We start from the raw sequence: 21,207 nt of genomic DNA on the forward strand, positions 1-21,207 counted from the left end.
TATGGCCATCTCAGCCTGCTCCAGGTCACTGCTCTGAGCAGCCCCAGCCCGGCAGGCAGGAGCCCCCCTGCAGCCATGGATGCACGTCCTCTCTGCATCCATCTGCCTGTCTGTGTGTCTGTCTGTCTGTACTACTCCCTCCCTAGGGTGCCCAGGCAGCCAAGGCCTTTGAGAGGAAAAAGAGTGGTCCCTGGTGAGGGGAGACCTTGGTGGAGGAGCCCGGGGTGGGCAGGGAAGGGAGTGGGACCTTCCCTCACCGCGCAAGCCGCCTATTGCCCTGCAGCTTCCAGGCAGCCAAGCTCTCTCACATCTATGTTCTCGAGTACCCTTCAACATTCCTATCAGGTGGGGAACATTACAACGGATCCCGTTTACATGTGAGCAAACCAAGGCTCAGACACTCCGGGGCTGTGCTGGTGCCTCCGGCCATCAGGAGCAGGCTGAGCAGCACCAGTCTCCCCCTCCCACAAGAGAGGGGCTTGCATCTTCAGGCCCAGTGTGGAGCGGGACAGGCCTGTGCCTGAGAGACCAGGGAGTGCATCAGGGAACCAGAAGCACCCCAGGGAGGGCTGCCCTGAGCAGGGCCCAGGGGCCAGGCACTGGGCCTCACAAGCCTTTCCTGGGGCTGCAGAGACAGCCGGGTGGGTGGGATGTGTTGACAGAGAGCACCTGCTCTGCAGCACGCTAGGGGAGGGTTCCAGGTGGTCTTGGGTCCATATGGGGCTGCCTGATGGGAAGGTGGAGACCTCCAACCAGAGAAGGCTCAGATGGCACTGGGCTCAGCCTGCACAGCCCCCAAGGCACCCCCAGCTGACCCCAGGGAGTCCAGAGCCAAGAGCTGGGCAGCAGGGGCTTCCCCTCCAGGGCCCACTGCGGGGCAGCAGCCCGGGACGCCAGCCCAGGACAGGGTGGAAAAACAGCTTCAGGTTGACCCCAGGGAGAGTGGAGGGCCAGCTGAGGCCAGCTTCCCACTAACCACCACATGATGCCAGAAGGCCCTTCTCGGGCCCAAGCCTCTGCCTGCAAAGGTGAGAGCCAGCCCCAGGGGCTCCAATGCCACACACGGCCTTCGGCCCACACGCACCTGAGATGGCCTGGACAGCCACGCGGAGGAAGCCCTTCACCTCGCCCTTCTCACTGACGATCGCCACACGGTGCACCAGGGGAACGGGGTACAGCAGGTTGCTCAGGTACACGAAGGCCCTGGGGGGAAGCAGAGGCCGCGGTCATGGGCCACCCCTCCACGCGTGTTCTGAATGGCAGCGGCAACAGCATGGCCTGGCTCACGACACAACACGGAGCTGCAAAGCAGAGGGAAGCCGCCGGACAGGACAGCCAGAGCCAGGACAGCAAGAGCGGGCGGGGACAGGCAGGGTGGGCACTCGGAGGAGACAGGAGGTGGAGGGACAGAGAGGAGAACGAGGAATGAGCTGCGGCGAGCAGAGGCACAGCCCAGTTGGGCCCGGACCTGGCTGCCTGAGAAGGGAGCAGCCGAGGAGGGAGGTTTCAGCCTGCTTCAAGAAGGACGGGAGCCAGACCAGGACCCAGACCACACTGCACTGCCCCCCTTTTCACACTGGCACTGATGGCCAGCATCGCTCTACCTCCTGCCCACTTCCCAGGGGTCCCTGATGCTCACGGACCCCACAGAACCTCTTCCCCAAACAGAAACTCGGCAGATGGGAGCTCCGAGGTGAGTTGGCCAAGGCCAGCCCAGGGCCCAGGGAGGTGCTGAATGGAGCCCTGAGGACACCCCCAGGGCTACGGTGCGGCCCAGCCTGCCCTGTCAGTGACCCAGAGCACCAAGACCCCCCTTTCCCAGGACCGGCCTAGGCAGAGACCACGAGCACCTATAGTCGGTTGCCAGATAGCTGCTGCATTCCCTGTGCTGACCAATATGTGGGCAGCTGGAAGGACAGAGAGGACCCTGGAAGACCCCACGCCACCCAGCCAGGGGGAAGGATACCCTGCTTCCTGCTCCAGGCAGGTGCAGCTCTGAGCACCATGACCTCTGGCATGGGAAAGGGCCGTGCCTGGGGCCCTCAATTCCAGAGCAGACACTGATGAGGGGTTGAGTGAGACTCAGCAGGCTGTGAACACCCAACACCTCTCTCAGGTGGGCTCCTGACCTTGCTCCTTCCACACCCTAACCCCCCTGACCTTCCTGCAGCAGCAAGTCAGAAACCAGCAGCACAGTGGCCCCTCCTACTCATCAAATCCATCAGTTCCACCTCAACAGTCTTCAAGAAGCCTCCCTCAACTGCCCCATCACCACCAGCCACCCTGCCATGGCCCCCACAGCGGCCAGAAAGGTCTTAAGGCACCGGTCAGACACATCCCCCCATGCCCTTGGTGACACCCAAGCTCCTTGCAGGGGTGTCCATGCCCCACATGGCCCTGGGCATCCAGGCCCTGCCTCCCCATCACAGTCAAGCTCAGCCTTGTGGCCCATGGGTCCATGGATGCCCCAGGTGTCTCTACTTCCAATGCAGAAGCCCTACCCTCCATCTCATCTGCTGCCTCAAGCCTCCTCAGATGCCCCAGCGTCCCAGTGTCAGGACCTTCCCCTTGGCTGTCTCGTTCATTCTGACTTTACACATCCCCATGGAATCTCCCTTGCTTTCTGAGTGGCCCTGCTAAGCTGAGACCTCACCAATGCCCTCACAGCAAAATGGCCCAGGCAAGGCTCGAAATAGGAAAAGGGTCTTGCTGCCCTCCAGGGGCCTGAAAGTCTCCTCAGGCCTCTCTCCTAGGGTAAAAGAAGCCCCTGGTGGCTTCTTGGGCCCTCTCCCCAGCACAACGCCCCCTCTGAAGATGCCCCCTGAGAAGCGAGTGCCCCACACCCATGGAGCCCGTCAGGGACCTGTTACCCACAAGGCTGCAGGCGGCTCTGCCTGACTTAGGTGTGGGGGCTGGGGCTCCACTGCCCTGGGCCACCCACCCAGGTTATGTCTGGAAGCGCCCATGGAAGCTCACCCTGGCCCTAGTCACAAGAAGACGCCGAGGCCCACAGGGCGGGGCCCCTCCCCACAGTCCTGCTGGGTGCCCCGCAGACAGGGACTTACCAGCATCCCCTTGGAGGGGGATGGCAATGCCTTCCCTCCCCAGGGCACCCCGGGCTCCTGGAGGAGGGTCTCTGCTTGACAGTGGGGTTGGGAAAAGGGGCTGCTACAAACTGAGCAAAGCTAAGGCGTCCAGGAGTGGGGGTGGGGAGAGCCAGGACTTGGGCCACCAGACAGCATGACTCTTCCCCATGGCTAGCGCACCACAGTGGGGAAGATATAAGGAGATCAGACGGGACAGCCCGTGCTGCGGGGCTCTGAGCCAGCCCCTGCCCTCCAGCCCCCACCCACCCCACCCTTTCCCAGAGCCAGTGCCCATTGCAAAAATCCCAGGGTTGGAGGGCAGAAGGGCACTGAGGATGAAGAGACTGCCTCACCCCACTCTGCAGGGAGCCCACGGGGTGGTGCTCGGAGAGGGGGCGGGACCTGGGACCACTCCCACTGTGGGCCAGGTGAGGACCTTAGGCACGGGGTCCCTGAATCCATTGGCACAGCCTCACAGGAAGGAGAGGGTATAGCTGTCCAGGGCCACCCAGACCGGGTCAGACACTACCTTTCCTACCCCAAAGACCCCTCGCCAGAGCTGCCTTCCCAAAGCTTAGGGCAATTCCACAGGGGCTGCTGGCAGTGAGCAGAGCCCTGGGCTCTGGGGCCATCCACATGTGCCACTCATGGCACCACAAAGGTGACCCACAAATTTCTGAGCTCCCCAGGACCACACCCAGAGGGAGGAGACTTCTGCACCTGAGCGAGGGAAGGGGCCACCCCCTCCCCACTCTTAGCTCTCGGGGTCTCACACTGACCCCCTCCTCACTCTCCCCCACTGCCCTGAAAGGCCAAGTCCAAGGGGATCTGAGGCAGTGCACAGAGAGGTAAACTGAGGCAGGGGCCAGGCCCATCCCAGGTCACATGGTGAGGCTGCAGCAGGCAGGCCCCAACCTGGCTCTCTCCACAGGGCCTCCCTGCTGAACAAACCCCGTGTAGAACTGACCTTGAGGGGACGCCTTCTGCCATGTTGTCAACCATGGGCTCAGGCACCAGCTGCACAGCACAGACTCGAGTGTCCCACAAATCAGTTAGGGGCTGGGCTCAAGGAGGAGGCCCAAGCCCCTCACAACCCCAGGCTCAGATCATCCCATTGTGAAGCAACATGGCAGAAATCACAGCAGCCGGCATCTGTGGAGGCTCCCTAGGGGCCAAGCACAGTGGTGAGCACACGGGGCCTTTTGCTCTTCTACCTCCCGGGAGGCAGTGCACCCCTATCTCCTCGACAGGGCACGTCCTAATAAACAGCCATCTCAACTCAACCAGCTGCACCCTTCTTTCTTAGAGATGCACAAAATCCACCCAGGGTCTCAGCACACTAGAACCATGAAATATGGTACTTATACCTCATTGCACACAGGATGACCCTGAGGCAAAGAGATTAACGAAGTCGCCAGGGCCTGGCGGCAAAGGCCTGCAAGGGACTCCTCTCCAGCTCAACTGTGTGGACACCAAGCTCCACCGCTTACTTCTAGAGCCAGGGTTGGCTTCCATGGGCACTTCCCCACCCACTCTGAGTGGGCAATTAACCTGGGCACCTGCTTAGTTATCACAGCTGATTAATTAAGCAGATCGATTGTTTCATGCTTTTTCAGATTGTCCTCATGCTGGGGGCTAGGGGGACCCAGACACTGTAGCATCACAGACTGCTGCTAACTGCTTTCAAACAGATAGGCAAGATGCAGCCCAGACTGTGCCCCAAAGGTGGGGACAGCTGAGGGTGGGGCCCGAAGGGACATCCAGGTGGAGGTTATACAATGAAAAGGACCCCTGGGGTCTGACACCAAATGCTCCCCCATCTCTACTGCACCCTGTGAGCATCCTCATGGCACTGACCTCAGGCCCCAGGCCACCGGTGGGACACATGGATCTGGCTGTGGCTCTAGTGCTGGGTGCCCTCCTCTCCCCACTGCCTGTCCCAGTCTGCCTGGCTTGGTGATAGACTTGTTCAGCCAGAAGGGACATCTGGGGCCCTGAATCCACTGCCCCAGTGGCAGCACCAGCCTCAAGAGAGCTGTGAGCTGGGCCTGGAAGGTGCCTCCCTACTCTGTGAAGAGCCCATGCCAACCAATGCACCCAAAGTGTGAGGTGATGGGGCAGAGCACTGGTGCCTGGCATCTTGGAGCCTGGCGTCTCTGCCCAGTGGAGACACCCTCCAGGGCCGCAGGCCTCACAGGCCTGGGCAGGCCATGCCCCCACCTGCCCTCTGGGTGCCAGAAATAACCTGACATCAGTTGGGAGCCAGAACGTAGCCCAGGCCTGTCCCTACCAGCCACAGACACACCCAATGCACAGAGAGTGGCTCTTAGGATCTTGGGCCAAGAGACGCCACCCACAGCCATGCTACGAATACCAAGACAGAGGGGCCCTAGCCCGCTGAGAGCACCATGTGGGACCCAAGAGAGTGGCGTGGCCTTGCCAGCCCAGGGGGCACAGAGCTGACCCTGACTGAAGCCCTCGAGCTTGAGCAACGTTTATCGACCCAGCCCTAGACACCTGCGCTCCCTCCCCAGCCCTGCTCCCCTCCCAGGGACCCTCATCCCAGGCAGTCAGCCTCTCGCCCTGCTCTCTCTGCAGCTCCTGTGCCCACCCACCCTTCCCGTGTTTCCTACCCCTCCTGTGCCAGGGGAAATCAGAGCCTCAGGCCCACTCCTGTTGGAATATGGGCAGTGGTCACCAACCCACCTGCCTCCCCAGGTCACCTGGTGCCCCAGACCACCAGAGGCAGAGGCCCCTAGGGGCTGACTCTGGCCTTGGGTGAGGAGCCCCAGTGCAGAACACAGGAGGCCAGTGCTGGATAGGCCTTCCGCAGAGGCCAGGGTACCTTGAAGCAGACTGAAACCCAGACCAAGAGAGAGGCAGCAGCAGAGGCAGACAGAGCGAGGGCTGAGTGTGGCGGGAGGGAGGGAGGAGGCAGGCGCTAACCACAGATTGGTGAGGTGCAAAGACGCATGCTGGGACCCAGGGAAGCCTTTCCAGAGGGGACAAGAGTGGGTGCCCCAATTTCGCTGAAGCTTTGGAGGGAGCCAGCAGCTACCAGAAGGTTAAAGGAAAATCAACGAGGGGCCTTCCCAGGGCCGGGCCTGCACAGCTGCTGCATGGGAGAAGCCAATTCTTGCCAAACCAAAAAGATCAAGATGATTCCGAATGAAGCCCTTCACAGACCACCCCACAATATGGGGGCCAGGTCTCTCTTTGATGACTTTTGTTTGGTTTGGTAGTTTTGTAAAATCTCAAATCCACAAAAGGGGAAAAAAATGTTAGAAGGACCCAGCTCTTTCTGGCTGAGACTGCGAGATCCCCACCCCACTTCTCCTGATGTCCTCATCCCCCTGTGCGTCCTGATCCCTCACCTACCTGACACCCGGAGCCACTCCTGGGGCCCAGCAGGTGCAGGGGGCCTGGCCCTATAGCCCGGGGCTTTCTGAGAGAGGCCTGCATGGAACTGGCCTTGGGGTCCGCTGCTCCCTCTTGGGCCCTGCAGAGTGGGAAGCACAGGCCCAGAGCATCTCGGAGGGAGAGTGCCACAGGTTTTTATCTGTTAGGCCAGCTTATCTCACCTCACAGCCTAGTAACACTCATGGAAAATTAATCAGAATAAATCAATAAATCCATGGCACGTGCCCATGAGGACCTGCTGTCTTCCAAGAGGGAGGGTGAGGCTTTCCTTCCACCGTCTCCACCCAAGGACAGAGTAAAGCCCGTGTAAACCCTGTGATCTGGGGCCACCCTTAGCCTTCAGCTGTCAGCACTGCTGCTCCAAGCTCCAGACTTCTGAAAACTTCCACTGGCCTAGCCCAGGGAAGCAATCTCAATCGCCAAAAAAAGGTTGCTATTAAGAATTATCTTATGACATTCATACATGTAAAATATATAAATTCAGCTGTTTCCTGAGCTGACTTTCTGACTACTACAGCCAGGTTTCTAGATCTTTCCTTCACCTGACTTCCCTTCCATGATAACAAGAAGGCAGCTGGATTTGCCAAATCTGCCAGCAGGGCGGGACGCCTGCTCCCTGGGTCTGAGCTTCCCCAGCCTCCATTCTGTCTCCCAACCGTGGTCTCTCACCCATTTGGGCAATGTGATAACCAGCTTCTCTCTGCAAAGGGCACATTCCATGAGGGCATTGGGCCACATGCCCCCATCTCTGGCCATGACAACCGAGGAGGTCAGGAGGGATAGAGTCGTCCTCACCTTTAGACAGGCATGGTTTGCCCAGGCCCCATCGCTTCAGAGGGAGATGGGAGGGTTAGCAGCTGCCTCCCACTCCTAAAAGGAAGGCCTTCCCTGGCCTCAGGATGGCTGCCTCTGAGTTCAGCTCCTTTCTCCACAGAGAGTGGAGAGCACTGAGAGCAGCCAGGAGCCTCTGTCTCTTCTGGATGACAGCTGAGCTGGGGTGAGGTTGCCTCCACTAAGACAGTGTTGATTCCCAGAAGAATGACAGGATGGGCATCCTGCTTGGGGGCGGCTGGCCCTCACCTATCAAATGCCCCTCGGGCCCTGCACTGGGACTTTCAGGGAGGAACTCGGCCATTGGGTGCCTGAGCCACTCCGGGGTTCCTACGGCCTCTCTGCAGAAATAGTCCCACCTGCCTGGGGCCACAGCTGCAAGCTCCGGGGTGCACTAACTCTTCTGTACCTGGAACCCGGACTCTTCCCTGCTGGCCCAAAGCGACCTTCTCCAGGATGGGTGAACAGCCCCACTGCAAGGATGCAGGGCCCAGGGGCCCTCGGGTGCTCTCCTCAGGAGGCCAGCCCCTCCACCTGCCTCGCCTGCCCTGGGAGGGCCCGGGCCAGGCCCCAGCGGTCCATCTGTGCCCGCAGCAGTGCTCCTGTGCAAAAGAGCTGGGTCCTCCCCAGCATGCTCTCCTCGACCTCACCAACCTTCCTACTAAACTGAACAGGGGGGGCCGGTCGTAAAACGGGTCCCGGCCGTCGCACAGCGCGTGCTCCGGAAAGACGTCGTCCTCCAGGTCCTCCTCCTCCTCCTCATCCTCCTCCTCCTCCTCCTCCTCCCCCACGCTCTGCTCCTCGGCAGGCTCGGTGGCGTCGGAGTCGGGGCTCGAGAAGGTGGGGGAGGGGGTGAGAGCAGCCATGCGCTCGCTCATGCATGTGTTGAGAAGAGGGTAGCTGTTGCAGCCAGAGATGGCTGAACTGAGGTTAGTGCGACAAGACAGAGAGAAGTTAACACCAGCGACTCGCAGGGACAAACAGGGGCCGGGGCCGGGGCTGGGGGGAACTTCTGTTTAAAACCAAAACCAAACACACAGACCATTGAGAATGCTGCTTTAAAAAATGAGAGAACCAAAACTGTGCCCCCAGGCTTGGAAAGCAATCACATATATGGCCAGCAGGAAGGTTCCAGAAGGTTCCGGAGGACACCTGCAGGCGGGACTGAGAACAGGGGTCTCGGCTGGGAGTGGCTGAGGCCATATGAGGACCTTGAGAGTTTGGCCACGTTGAGGCCTCAGAATACCACAGTCCCATGGGGTAAAGTGTGCTGGGTGCAGACCCCAGACTGGGAGACCAGGGAAGGAGGCAGCCATTTCTAAGGCTCAGGTGACACAGCCCTGCCTCCATGTTCCCATCCTCAGGGCCACCAGGTGACCCAGAAAGTTTGCTTGGGAGCCTCACATATTCATACACATGGACCCATGGGTTCTGGCAGCTACAGCCCTGCAGTGGATTTGGGTGGCAGTGCCAAGACCCCATCTCATGTCCCCTGAAATAACAGGCCCTGTGGTGTGTGGAGAGGAATGACTGGGAGGAACCTCAGGCCGGGGAGGACAGGGCTGGGAGTCTGGGGCTGGAAAAGCACCCGTCGGGGCTGCTCCTTGTATCAGGCCAGGGCCCACTCCTACCCCCACTGCCATCTCTTTCTCTTAATCTGTCTCTCAATCTCTCTCTCTCTCTCTCTCTCTCTGCCAAGGAAGGGAGGAGGCGCCCACCTGCCCACCAGCCGGAACCAGGGGAAGCGGTCATAGAAGGGGTCTCCGCCGGTCACCACGTTGTCACAGTCCTCGATGACACTGGAGGGCACCTCTGCAGCGCGGTCGTACATCTCCCGCATCAGGTCCAGACGCTGCCTGCAGGGACGGCAGGGGTAAGTGTGGACCCAGGCCCAGTGCTCAGCAGCTGGCACTGCACACCCTTATCTCCTGGGGACAGTGGGCTCAGCCCAGCTCTGGCCACAACATCTAGCTCAGGGTCATCAAGGTTCAGGGGGCTTGCTAGACAGACCCCCTCTGTGACCCTTAGAGCTGGTCAGTCACAGGTAACATACTCAGCTAAGCACGCAAGGTCACCAACAGCTCCTCCCAAACTCCCTCCAGGGGGTGGGCCGGGGAACAAGCAGTGAGGGGCTAGAGGGGCTGGCAGCACTGGGCTGCTGGAAAGCTGGCAGAGAGGTGGGAAGAGAACCCAAGTGAAGCTCAGAAAGGGGGATCACGCCACAGAGGCCCAAGAGCTCAAGGAATAAAGGGCAAACTGGAGGTAGGGACACAGAAGACAGACAAAACAGCCTACAAATTATTATTCCCAAGAAAAACAAAATGTAGGAGAAAGGAAAAGCAATCATTGTGCCCCTAGGTCTCAGGCATAAGAGAAACCACATCAACAGTGGCTGTCCATCCTTCCAAAAGCCACGTAACCTGGGAGAACAGGGGAGAAGAGTGAGGAGCGTGAGTGTGGGAGTGTATGCTGCGTATATGTGCAGGTCTTCATGAATGCTTATGAGTGTGTGTTTGCATGAATGTGTATGTGTATGAGTGCATTAATCATATTTTTATTTTCTGTATCTTGTGATGTTTTGACTTCCTTGCGGGGCACTGCAGGCTGGGGAGAGCTGCCTAGGTCCTGATAATTCCTAGAGACAGTCAGCAACTTGCTATCACCCCTGCCTTTCCTACACAAACCAACCAATCCTGAGTCGGTACCCCAGCCACCTCCTTTCTCTAACTTTTTCACACACCAGGCCAATATTCCCCCTGACCTAAATCACCCAGGACAAGGTACTGGACAACTAGGGACAGCTCTATGCCCCAGAGCCCTGCAGAATTATTCAAACTAGCCAAGCCTAAGCTGTCTCCCTGCCCTGCCTGGCCTTTCCCACAACCCCAGGCTGTGGCCTGGGCGTTCTCCTACTCCTCTCTGCCTCCCGATGGGCCCTGGTGCCTCCCCCTGTAGCCCTGCAGGGTGGAGCGTGCCATGCTCTGCTTTCTAGGGGCCTGTGAGTGACATTCAACCCCTCCACTGATGGCGCTGGCCTCACATGGTGACTCAGTCACCCCCATAACTTAAGGCCTGGCTGGGTGCAGTGGCTCGCACCTATAATGCTAGCTCTTTGGGAGGCCAGGGTGCAAGGATTGGTTGAGGCCAGGAGTTAGAGATCAGCCTGTGCAACAGAGCGAGACCTCATCTCTTCCACAAAAAAAAATTCAAAAATTAGCTGGGTGTCATGGTGCACTCCATTCCTGTAGTCCCAGTTACTCGGGAGGCTGAGGTGGAACAATCACTTGAGCCCAGGAGTTCGAGCTGCAGCGAGCTGTGATCACACCACTGCACTCTAGCCTGAGCAACAGAGCAACGCCCTGTCTCTTAAAGGAAAAAAAAAAAATTAAGGCTCAAGACAAATCAGAGTGAGCAAGTGGGGACAGCAGAGGCCGAGCTTTAGGAAGGACACGAGCTCACACTGGGCACAGAGGGGCACAGCCCAGGCTTCCTCCTCGCCACCCCCACCTCAGCTCCTCCTCCACCTTCCACTGGGCTCAGCTAAGGGATCCACCTCCCAGCAGCTTCCTGAATGGAGGAGCACGGGGGCATTCCTTCCACCCCCACCACCTCTCCCAGCCCCTCTGGGGAGCCACCCTTCAGGCCCTGCTGTACCCACTCTGGGAGCTCCGCCAGCCTGTTCTGTCGGTGCCACAGTCTGCCCTCCCCTCCACTGCACTGTCCTGACCCCTGTGGACCTAGGGAGCATTCCCCTCATCTGTCCTTTCCTCCAAAAGAAAATGCCCAAATCTATTTTTATGTATGATTGCTGCATTGGTAGAAGGAGAATGAGGATTCTACAAGGCTGGACTCTATTCACATTTTTCTTCTGATTTTAAAATAATTGGAACACGAGGAACAGCGGTGTCTGCAGGTACTCGCTGTGAAGCCTGTGCCCACCACCGCTCCTGTGGCCTCAGCCCTGCCCAGGATGACTCTGCCACCATCCACGCAGCGGCCCTCCAGCCACACCTGAGCTTCTCCAGCGTCCAGTAGTGGGTGGCCCCGTTCTTCTGGTCCTGGACCTCCACGGCCACAATGGTGCGGGGGAAGGGCCGCGTCTCTCGGTCTTTGGCGGCCTCTGGGGGCAGCAGGTCGGGTGGCAGAGGGGAGTAGAGTGTGTCCGTCAGGAGGACAAACTGGAATTGTACCTGTGACGGGGGAAGATGACCACTCGTCAGCTCCTTGGGGGCCAGGGTGCCAGGTCCCCAAAAAGGCTTCCTTCCCACCTTCCGGAGATTTCAGCTGCCTGCCCCACAATGGTTCACTGGAACCTTTCAGACAGCCGCCGGGGGGAACACCTGCTTCCTGCCTGCCCATCCGGCCGCCATCTCCCGTGAGCAGCCAAGTCCCACCTGGCCAGGTCTGGGGTCCCTCACTGCCCACCCTTCTGGGGGGCCCAGGTCAGGCAGGGCTGCTACGCCACCCCCGGGGCCGGCAGAGAGCCAAGCGCTGAGTCCCAAGTAGCTGTCCCCGTCATGAGTGAGGTGACGCACTCTCTCCAACAGGAAACGGTACAGCCAGTGGGCAGCCCACCTTCTTTTTCAGCTCCACGCTGATGGCATTGGCCTCCTTGAGGAAGATGGCGTTGCCCCACAGCAGGTCCCGCAGAGACGTGAACTGGTACCACTTCCACTTCCGGAAGGCCCAGAGCGCCAGCTCACACTCCCGCTCCGTCCACTGGACTGTAGGGAGAGGTCACATGTGGTCATCGCAGGAAGGCCATGACCCTGCCCACCATGCCTCGCCCTCTGGAGGGTCAGACCGGTTGGCCACTCCATGGGGCTGCCTAAGCTGACCTGTGCTCTGTGTACATCACGGCCGGGTGGCCATCAGGTAAAAAGATGGAAGGCTGGAAGGCTACTCCCTCTGTGGTCACTGAGGCCAGAGGTGGACAGACCCCTGTCTCCCCAGGCTTCCTCTCACTCTGGGTCTGGGCTGGGAGAGTTCTGTGCTTGCCCGCCCCTGGTTTCACACTAACTATTTGGGTACATAGAAAGAAGAAACTGGCAGAGAGCTCTGTCACAGTGGGCAACATGAAAAGCTCTGTGTGCCCCAAAGGAGAGGCCACCACGAGCAGCCTTGTGAGTCAGGCTGAAGATCAGAGTGGCTGGGGGAGCAACATCATCAATGACAGCCACACACCATCTGGGGCCAGCAGTGGGGAGCAGGACCCACAGGTGAGGAGGCAGGAGGGCAGGCCAGGTGCTCCAGGTGGCCCTGGCCCGTACACCCTCTCCCCGCCCACGCCCTGTCTGTCCACTGGACCCTTGAGAGGACAAGCAAGGACACAAGGAGGGACTTGTCCTTGTGCTGAGGCCCCACCCCTCCTCCCAACACAGCATTACGCGCCTTTGGCTGCTCCCGATCCGGCGCGCCTGAGCTTTACAGTGGGAGGGAGCCTCGCTGGGTAAATGAGGCCAAACAGGGGAAGAGGCCAAGGTCATGCCAGCACAAAGCTGCTGACCAGCTGGCCAGAGGCTGAGATGGGCGCAAACCCCTCCCCAGCTGCATGTGAGCCACCTCTGCCCACAGCTGCGGGAGGTCAGCTGGGTTGGCCCCCCGAGCATATGCTCACTGAGGGAATCCTGAGGTGATGTGCACAGTGGACTCGTCCTCAGGGGCCCCATGAGCCTTGTGGTCAGCAGGACGGGAAGAGTGGATGCATATGAGCATGGTGAGCCCCTATCAGCCCCATTCCCCACCATCATCCAGCCACTCCTGTCAGAGGCAGCATGTGCGTGCACATGTGTGTACAAGTGTGCACATGAATGTGTGCATGTGTGTACACACGCAAGTGTGTGAGTGTGCAGAGCTGCTTGCCAGCTGTGGCACAGTATCCCCCCTCCCCCAATGCTGCTTCCACAGTGCTTCCCAGGTCAAGGAGGTCTTTCCCTAAAGAGACAGGTCCAGACCCCAGGGCAAAAGTGCTGACCAGTGACCTCCAGGGAGGGGCCCAGGGCTGCCCACCTCCATGCTGAGGCCCACCTCCATGCTGAGACCCTCCTGACGCAGCAGGTGCTGGCCAGTGACCCCTCACCTTCATCCTCGGGCTCCTCCTCCTCCTCGTTCACCTCCGGGTAGTACCTGGAGTCCATTTGCTTCTGCAGAGCCTCCAGCTTGCTCTCGTAGTCCTGCAGAAAACAAGGCCTGTGACTCTACTACGGCCCTACCTGCCTAGGCCTCCTGCACTGCGCCTAGACAATGGGCCTCACCACATCCCACTGTTTAGATGCAAGAGATGGGGCCAGGCAAGCAGGGAGTGGGGGCGTGGGAGGACAGGGGTCCCCTGGTGTGGGTGGGGGCTGGGCAGGGAGGGCGGGGCCGTGTCACTCACCAGCCGCTGCTGCTCCAGCAGGTAGGTGGCCTCCTCCCGCTCGCGGCGGTACTGGTCCTCCAGTTCCTGGAGCCTGCAAGGGGGCGTTGGGGTGAGCACGGGAGGGCAGGAGGGGCAGCAGGCAGACGGGGGTGGCCTCCGCCTCACCTCTGCTCCATCTCCTGCTTCATGTCAATGCCCTGCTTCTCCAGCAGCTCACGCTGGGCGAAGGCCCAGTCCACAGGCTCAGCTGGCGTCTCCGCACAGGGCGTGCGCTCACGCTCCTGCCGGGCTTGCTCGGGGTGGTTGAACCGGAACACGTGGCTCTTACCCATGATGATGCGGTTTCCTGGGGGACAGAGGGACAGGTGGCCTTGGGGAATGGGGATCTTCAGGTCCCTGATGGTCTCAAGCGGGGAGGCGTGAGGAGAAAGGGGAACGGGTGCAGGCACCCCACCATCCATAGCTCCTAGCCACTCCTTCTTCAGCCCTCGCTGGGACCTGAATGTGTCTCCTCACTCTCCCCATAAATCCACCCTTGGCCACTCTCCACTCAGCAGCCAGTGACATTTGCAAACCACAGATCTGGGGCCTCTGCTGTGCTCCAGTGTCCCCACCCCTCCCCAGGCCAGCCTTGTACTTGCCTCCTGCCTCCAAGCCCCCATGCACACATGGGAGCCAGGACCCTCCCTCTCACATCCAATCTGGGGCCGGTGCCCCCAGGGCTGGGCTTGGGCCCTCCACAGAGCACTGCTACAGGGCGCAGGACCCTTCCCTTCCATCTGTCTCCCCCACTAGACTGGAAGCAGGGCTGGGGCAGGTCCCCTGTGCCCAGGGCCAGGGGGTCCAGGGTTCAGAGTCCAGAAACCACAAGAAGGAAGCAGGGACAGCAGCTAGCAGGCACAGGTGGCTGCAGAGCCTCAGCATTGGGGCTACCGAGGCATAGGCATCAGTCCAGCCCCTCCCACCCTGGCACCTGGCTGGACCCCCCTCAGGGCTGCCCCATCTGCAGGGCCCTCCAGGGCAGCATTCACTGTCTTGGGACAGTCCTGCCTGCAGGGGCTCTCTTTGGATGGCCTAGTTTCCCTCTGACCTTCCCTAGTAGCTGCAGCTCTGTCTTGGGGCTCCATAGAGCCGGCTCTGTCCTGCCTCCCACCCAGGTGGCCCGTGCCTGCAGGTCTGTCCCCCCTCAGCGCCTCCTTGCTGGCCGCTCTCAGCTGGCCACTTCCTCTGTCCTCCCTGTCCGCAGGCTGTATGCAGCCCACCTCGGACACTGGTAGGGAAACCCCAAGCTAAGGCCTCTCTTTGCCTAGGCCCTGCCTTGAGCCCCACAGGCACCAGGGCCAACCCAAAAACAAGCAGGGAGAATGGGCACAGCTGTCTGTCCGTCTGACCAGCTGTCACCCAGGCTTAGCCACACCGACTCCCCATGACAAGGCCACCCCACGAATTCAGGACATTCAGTGTGTCCTGCCCTCCTGCCCAGGGACCCCAAAGGCGGGACTCCTGAGTCCCGAAGACTCCTCCAAAAGCCTTCGGGGTGGGCAGATGGGCTAGAAGTGGGGCCGCTGGGTGTCACCTGCCCCTTCTCACCCCCTCTGCTTTCCCCTAAGACAGGGTCAGGAAAGGGTCTCCCCTGTTCCAAGCCAATGGTCACTTTTATGTCAGCCTGGCCAGGCAACAGCACCCACTGATTCGGCCACACCCTCCCTGGGTGTTGTGTGGAGGTTTCTGCACATGTGCTCCACACCTGCAATCAGCTGATGGAAATCACGGAGGCCCCCCACGGTGGGGTGGGCCTCATCCAAGCAGGTGAAGACCTAAGAGCAAACTGGGGCTTCCTCTGAGGAAGAAGAAACCCAACGGATGGAGTCCACTCCCGCCGAGTTCCCAGCCTGCCCCGAGTTCCCAGCCTGCCACCTGCCCATGGATTTCAGACTTCGCTGACCTGCCCCGCCATCTGATAAGCCAATTCCTTAAAATAAATCTCTTTATACCTAGACATGGTTGTACGTATCTCACTACATCTCGTTCCATGTCTACAGCCATGTCTGTGCGTCAGGCTGCTGCTGTTTCTCTGGCAGAACCCTAACTGCATGGGCGATAGTCACACACCACTCAGGAGGGCCCCCTGTCTGACTTCTCTAAAGAAGGGACTTTATGCCATGTGTGCCTGCACGTGTTTGACCATCACAGACACTGCAGTGTCTGGGAACAGAGCCCAACCCCACCCGGGGTGCTGCATTCAGAAGCTGGAGCAGCCCACCCCACTGAGCTCCACAACACCTCAGCTCTAGGAAGCCCCTGTCCACAGCCCTGTATCCCCCAGACCAGCCCAACAGGGCAGAGTCCTGGGCCAGGAGGCAGGAGCTTCTTCCTAGGCAGGCACACCCTGGCTCCTCACTCAGCTCACAGCATGGACTCAGTGTCTCAGGGTCCCAGTGTTGTGTGAATGGGGCCTGTAGTGCTGTGTTCCTGGAGTTGGGGGACTGGGGAGGCACATGAGCTGCTTGGGTACCCGCAGCCCCCTCCCCTACCTGCCCCACAGCCCTTAAGAGCTGCCGTCCGGCACAGTGCACAGGAGGTGGTGGCTTGGACATGGGAACAGAGGCCTCGCCTCATGCCTCTGCCTACCTGACTGGCCCCTGGAGTCCCCAGCCATACCTGACCGCAGGATGCTGGGCTCTGTGACTTTCTTGCCATTGACGTAGGTGTCTGCCCCCTCACAGGGCTCCAAGGTCACCACAGCTACAGGAAAGGTGGGAGGGGCAGAGAGGAGGACTATGAGGGGCTGTCACCTACAGCAGCTCGGCTTACCTGGCCCCCGGGCATGGCCTCTTCCAGGCCTCTCACCTCTCTTTTCCCTGCTACACAGGCCGTGACCATTGGCAACACTCATTTGGGCCTCAGAGGAGCTTAGAGGTCTCACCCCACTTAACAGAGGAAGAAAGTGACCCCCAGGAGGAGGATGCATGTGCCCATGTTGAAGCCAAGAGGCTGTGCTGGGCCTGGGCACCCAGGGCCCTGTCCAGCTCTCCAGGTGGACAAGGATAAAAACACCAGCTAATGGGGCCTGGGCCATCCCACAGGAGAGGGCAGGCAGGGCTTTGCAGTCAGAGAATTCCAGGAGAGCCAACCGTCCCAACACCACTTAGGGCCATTATCCTGAGGTGGCCAAGTTGGACAGTGGGTGTCAGTCACGGGTCTGCAGGCCAGAGGCTGGCTGGATGCTGCCAGGAGATGCCTTTAGCCTGGGCTGTGGGCCATGTGACGGCACACCGACACCACAGGCCCATCCCTGAGTTGGGCAGCACCAGGCAATGGGGACAGCCCCACGTCATCTCCGGGAGGGAGACCACTGGGCAGGCAGGGGAAACGGACAGATGGCCGCCCACGGCCAACAGGAAACCAAGGTCTGGAAATAGTTTTCCACCCTGATCTGGGCTCAATCCTCATGGCTCACTGTCCTCCCGCCATGAACATCCTCCACCCTGGGCCCCAACATGCTTCCTGGCCAGCAGCCCACCTGTGCCCCCACCTCCAGCCCTCAAGGAGGCTCAGCTCCCTAAGGCAGTAGCCACCCCTGGCCACAGAAGGTACCAGGCATTTTCCCAAGCACCAACCTAATAGAAGTTGTCTTCAAGGCTGGCCCCAAATATCTCTCTCTCTCTCTCCAAATCTCTCTCTCTCTTTCTCTCTCTCTCTGTCTCTCTCTCTCTCTCTCTCTCACACACACACACACACACACACACGCACACACACACACACATATGTCCTGCCTAGAAGTATGACTCGCAACCCACTTAATTCTGGGTAAGCTGGGAAAGGGTGACCTCATTCAGGCCTGATCATCACAGCACAGAGGCATGGGTGCGGGTGGGGACGGTAGGGTGGTGATACCTTCACTGCCTCCCCTGGAGTCGCTCCGGAAGACACAGTGCTCCTCTTTGATGAAGTGCCCACTAAGAACGATGTCCTGCCGCCTCTCGCCATCCTCCCTGCCCACTCTGTGTGGTGGGGGCGCCATCAGCACTGCAGCCGGGACCCAGTACACCCAGGACACCACCCACTGGCCTCCAGGGACGCCCAACCAGGATTGTTTGGGAAACACCCAGGGCGGACATCAGCGGGGTCCCTGGGGAAGTCCAAACTCAGTGGCCCCTCTGCAGCAGCAGGAATGGGGAGTCCACCCTTCCCCTGCCAGATCCCAGGGCCTGGCCAGGCTGGAGTGGCTGCCAGGTCCCCTCTCACCTGGTGATCCCATCCTTGATGTAGTAAAGCAGGCACTCGGACATCAGCGGGTCCTCGTTCAGGTTGACGAGGTGTGGTGTCTGCAGGGAGACAGGAGGATCATCTCTCTTGCAGGGGGGCAGGAGCCCGATGCTGGCCACACCCTCCTCTGACCTCTCCCCAGGCACCAGACTACCACCAGGGTCCCTGCCCCCACACTCGGCTGGTGCCACCAGGCTGGCCACTCCAAGTCAGGAAAATGAGGAACACAGAAAGCACAAGCTGAAGGCCCAGCCCACCAACAGCAGCAGGCTGGTGGGACCCGACCACCCGCATACACCCAGGCCTGGCACAGCAGCCCCATCACTGCAGCAGAAGCTGAGCTTCCAGAAAGGCAGAGAGCCCCAGCTCTCAGCATGTGGGGGACCTGGGGCCCTCTGAGGCTGGGGTGAGCCCCCAGATGTGCAGACCACAGGCTTTGTCAAATGGGGTCCTGGGTTCCCAGCTTTGGACTGTAAAATGGGGTTCTAGGACCCCATTCCAGCTCAGACAACCCAGGAACCGTGGGCTCACCAGTGGGAGCCAAAAGCCAAGAAGGATCAGGACCCTGACCATGGAGGGCTCAGCCCTGGGGTCTGGGGAGTGAAGCAGTTGTGAAAGGACCCTTGATGAGCCACCTGAGGCACCCCCATCCAGAGAGGTGGAGGCCTCGTCACTGGACAAAGGGGACAGAACATCCCCAGCCGTCCCTGCCCCCTGAGTGGGGAAGATGTCCAGCCAGGAGGGGCTGTGCCCACGGCTTTGGGGCTGAGTAGGGGCTGCAGCCTTGGGACTCCGCTGGCCTGTGCATGTCTCGTGACTCCCAAGAACACTGAACTTCTCAAGAAGGGGGTCCCCAGTGGTCCCACTACTGGGCAATTCCCAGATCCAGGGCCACCAATAAAACTGCACACCTGGAGTTCCTCTCTACACCTCCAGGAAGGGGATGGGGTCTGAAACAGTGCAGGGAACAATCCATTCCAGACCAAACCAAAGGCCTGTCTGGAAGACTTGTATAGAGAAGCCCCATTAGGGCACTACCTGTCCCTGCCCTGCCCGGGACTGGAATCTCCCTACAGCTCTTCTCAGGCCCTTCCTGCCTCTGGACCTCAGCACGTGCTGGGCCCCCGGCCTGGAGCACAGCCCTGCCCAGCCCCTCCCAAGCTATGGACACACAGGTGTCTGTCCCCATGTCCTGGCCATCTTTGGGGTGGGTGTGTGGGGTTTGGGGACTAGAACCACAAGAAAGACTTTTTCCCAAGTGCGTGTGCCATGCCCCACCTGGGCTGCTGTGCCATGCCCCACCTGGGCTGCTGGATGGGGGCACAGGAGTCATATACACTCTGAAGCAGCTGCTCAGGGGTTCTGTGCCATTTGAGGGCCCCCAGCTGAAAGACCCCTTAGGCTTGGCCTGGTGGGAGAAGAGGGGTCCCCACTGGAACAGTCAGACCTGACTCTAGCTGAGTTCCAAGAAGGCAGCTGGCACCCAGCTCTGTGAGCAGCACAGGCTCCAGGGCAGGTCCAGGCCCCTCGTGTCTCAGTCTCCAGCCTGGGCGTTGGCTTCTCAGCCTTGCCCTGACCTTGGAGAGCCCAGTCCACAATCCAGGCCACCAAGAGACTCATCTGATGTCCCAAAGCCACCAGCATGCCCCACCATGAGAATGTGGGGACCGAATTCTCCACAAAAAGCACAGTGTGACTGTGGGTGAGCTTCACAGCCCCAGTACCTGGGCCAGAGCCCCACCGTGCTCCCCTACTCCCAGGAGCCCCCTCTGGCTCTACCTGAGACAGCACCTCATCTGGTCCTGTTCAGATGAGGGCAGTACCACAGAACTGAGACAGCTCCTACCTTTTTGGGAGAGAATACGCCCAAGGTGCCGCCATCCTCCCTCATGGCCACACCCATCTCAGCCAGCAGGGCTTCCCTGGGGGAACAGAGCTGAGGTCAGCACAAGCTCCACAAGGCTTCCAGCACTGGCCTCAGCCCTGGCTGACCAATGGGGGCAGCAGGCCTGTGGCCACCATGGCCTGGGTGGTGCCCATGCGTGTCCCATCTGGTCACTGGGTTAGGGCATCTGCTGATGGGAACGGCCCCTCTGCACCATGGTCAGGGATCAGGTCTATCAGGCCTCAGGTATCCCAGGCCTTGGTGGCTAGCAGCCAGCGGTATACAAGGTGGGGGTCATTGGGGATGAGGGAACAGGTTTGCCCTGGGCTGGGATGTGGCCACCCATGGTGCAGGTGCCCAGCACTGGAGGGCAGGGCTCAGTGCTCATCCTGCCCAGGCTTCGGGCTTGCTGGCTGCACCCCTCCCCCTGGGCCTCAGTTGCCCCGCTGCACACCTCTCCATCCGGATGGCTTCTGTCCGCCGCAGCTTCTCCTCCCAGGTCTCATTGAGCTCGGCTATGATCTTCTCTGTTTCCTGGGGATTGAGGCAGAGCACAGTGAGCTGCTGGGGCTGGGGCCAAGGGAGAGGACAATGGAGACACAAGTGCCAGGAGAAGGGGCTGCAAAGCAAAAGAGCCACATTCCTGGGCCCGTCCAGGCACCGAGGCATCCAAAAGACCAAGGTGAAGCTCAGAGAATGTGTGTCTTTCCCTTAGACACACTCAGGAGAATGGGGAAAACACAAAACAAATCTGGAAGGAAAAGAGAATCAAATGCTCCTGGGAGATGCTGAGCCTCAGCTCCTAAAGCACAGCTATCCTCGCTGCTGCCGAGAGGCCCAAGTGCTCACCCCTCTTCAGGACATGGACGACACTGCCCAACATCAGCCTGGTCTCTCCTTTTTCTTCCCACCCACAGCCCAGTGGGACCCCAACACCCCAGAAGGGCTCTCTGCTCCAGGGTCACAGGCCCAACCTCACCCCCATCCCCTTCCTCACACTGGCCTCAATGGGGCCTCTGCCTTTTCCCCTCAGCCCCTCAGTCTCCAGGAGTGTGGCTCATCCGCCCCTGCACAGCCATTCACTGAGGGGCGTGTGACTGGAAACCTAAAACAATCCCGGCCCGTTGCTGGGCACCAGGGAGCACATCGTGCCTTTGAGCGGTGGGAGGTGGTGACTATTCCCAGGCAGGTGTGCCGGTGTGAACACAGGACGGCCTGGAGGGGGCTCAGGAGGCTGTGCCACACTCACCACCCTTCTCAGGGGCTGTAATTCTATAGGATGCCAGGGAGGAAGCTGCTGTGACCTGGGGCTGTCACCAGTGGAGGGGGTGCTGCAGGGTGGGGAGGGACGAGACTCC

The 21,207-nt window shown here is 60.0% G+C and overlaps 1 protein-coding gene across 24 annotated transcripts in view; it reads right to left on the bottom strand.

Moving 5' to 3' along the window:
- The window catches only part of KIF1A (kinesin family member 1A), a 109,390-nt gene that overhangs the window by 36,471 nt on the left and 51,712 nt on the right, over window positions 1-21,207 (bottom strand). For 15 of the 24 annotated variants that reach the window (XM_055291223.1, XM_055291224.1, XM_055291222.1 and 12 more), the window contains 12 exons: window positions 20,304-20,383; window positions 19,811-19,886; window positions 17,944-18,023; window positions 17,593-17,699; window positions 16,357-16,440; window positions 13,861-14,041; window positions 13,714-13,786; window positions 13,417-13,510; window positions 11,913-12,061; window positions 11,349-11,527; window positions 9,056-9,193; window positions 1,085-1,203 (listed from right to left, as the gene is read on the bottom strand). In XM_055291223.1, coding sequence (XP_055147198.1) covers window positions 1,085-1,203; window positions 9,056-9,193; window positions 11,349-11,527; window positions 11,913-12,061; window positions 13,417-13,510; window positions 13,714-13,786; window positions 13,861-14,041; window positions 16,357-16,440; window positions 17,593-17,699; window positions 17,944-18,023; window positions 19,811-19,886; window positions 20,304-20,383 — 1,360 coding nt within the window. Of the gene's footprint in view, window positions 1-1,084; window positions 1,204-7,991; window positions 8,262-9,055; window positions 9,194-11,348; window positions 11,528-11,912; window positions 12,062-13,416; window positions 13,511-13,713; window positions 13,787-13,860; window positions 14,042-16,356; window positions 16,441-17,592; window positions 17,700-17,943; window positions 18,024-19,810; window positions 19,887-20,303; window positions 20,384-21,207 lie in introns of all 24 variants that reach the window. The other 9 variants (XM_055291209.1, XM_055291207.1, XM_055291206.1 and 6 more) reach the window with 2 other exon arrangements.

The sequence above is a fragment of the Symphalangus syndactylus genome, chromosome 8, assembly GCF_028878055.3.
Source record: "Symphalangus syndactylus isolate Jambi chromosome 8, NHGRI_mSymSyn1-v2.1_pri, whole genome shotgun sequence".
Taxonomy (NCBI): Eukaryota; Metazoa; Chordata; class Mammalia; order Primates; family Hylobatidae; genus Symphalangus; species Symphalangus syndactylus.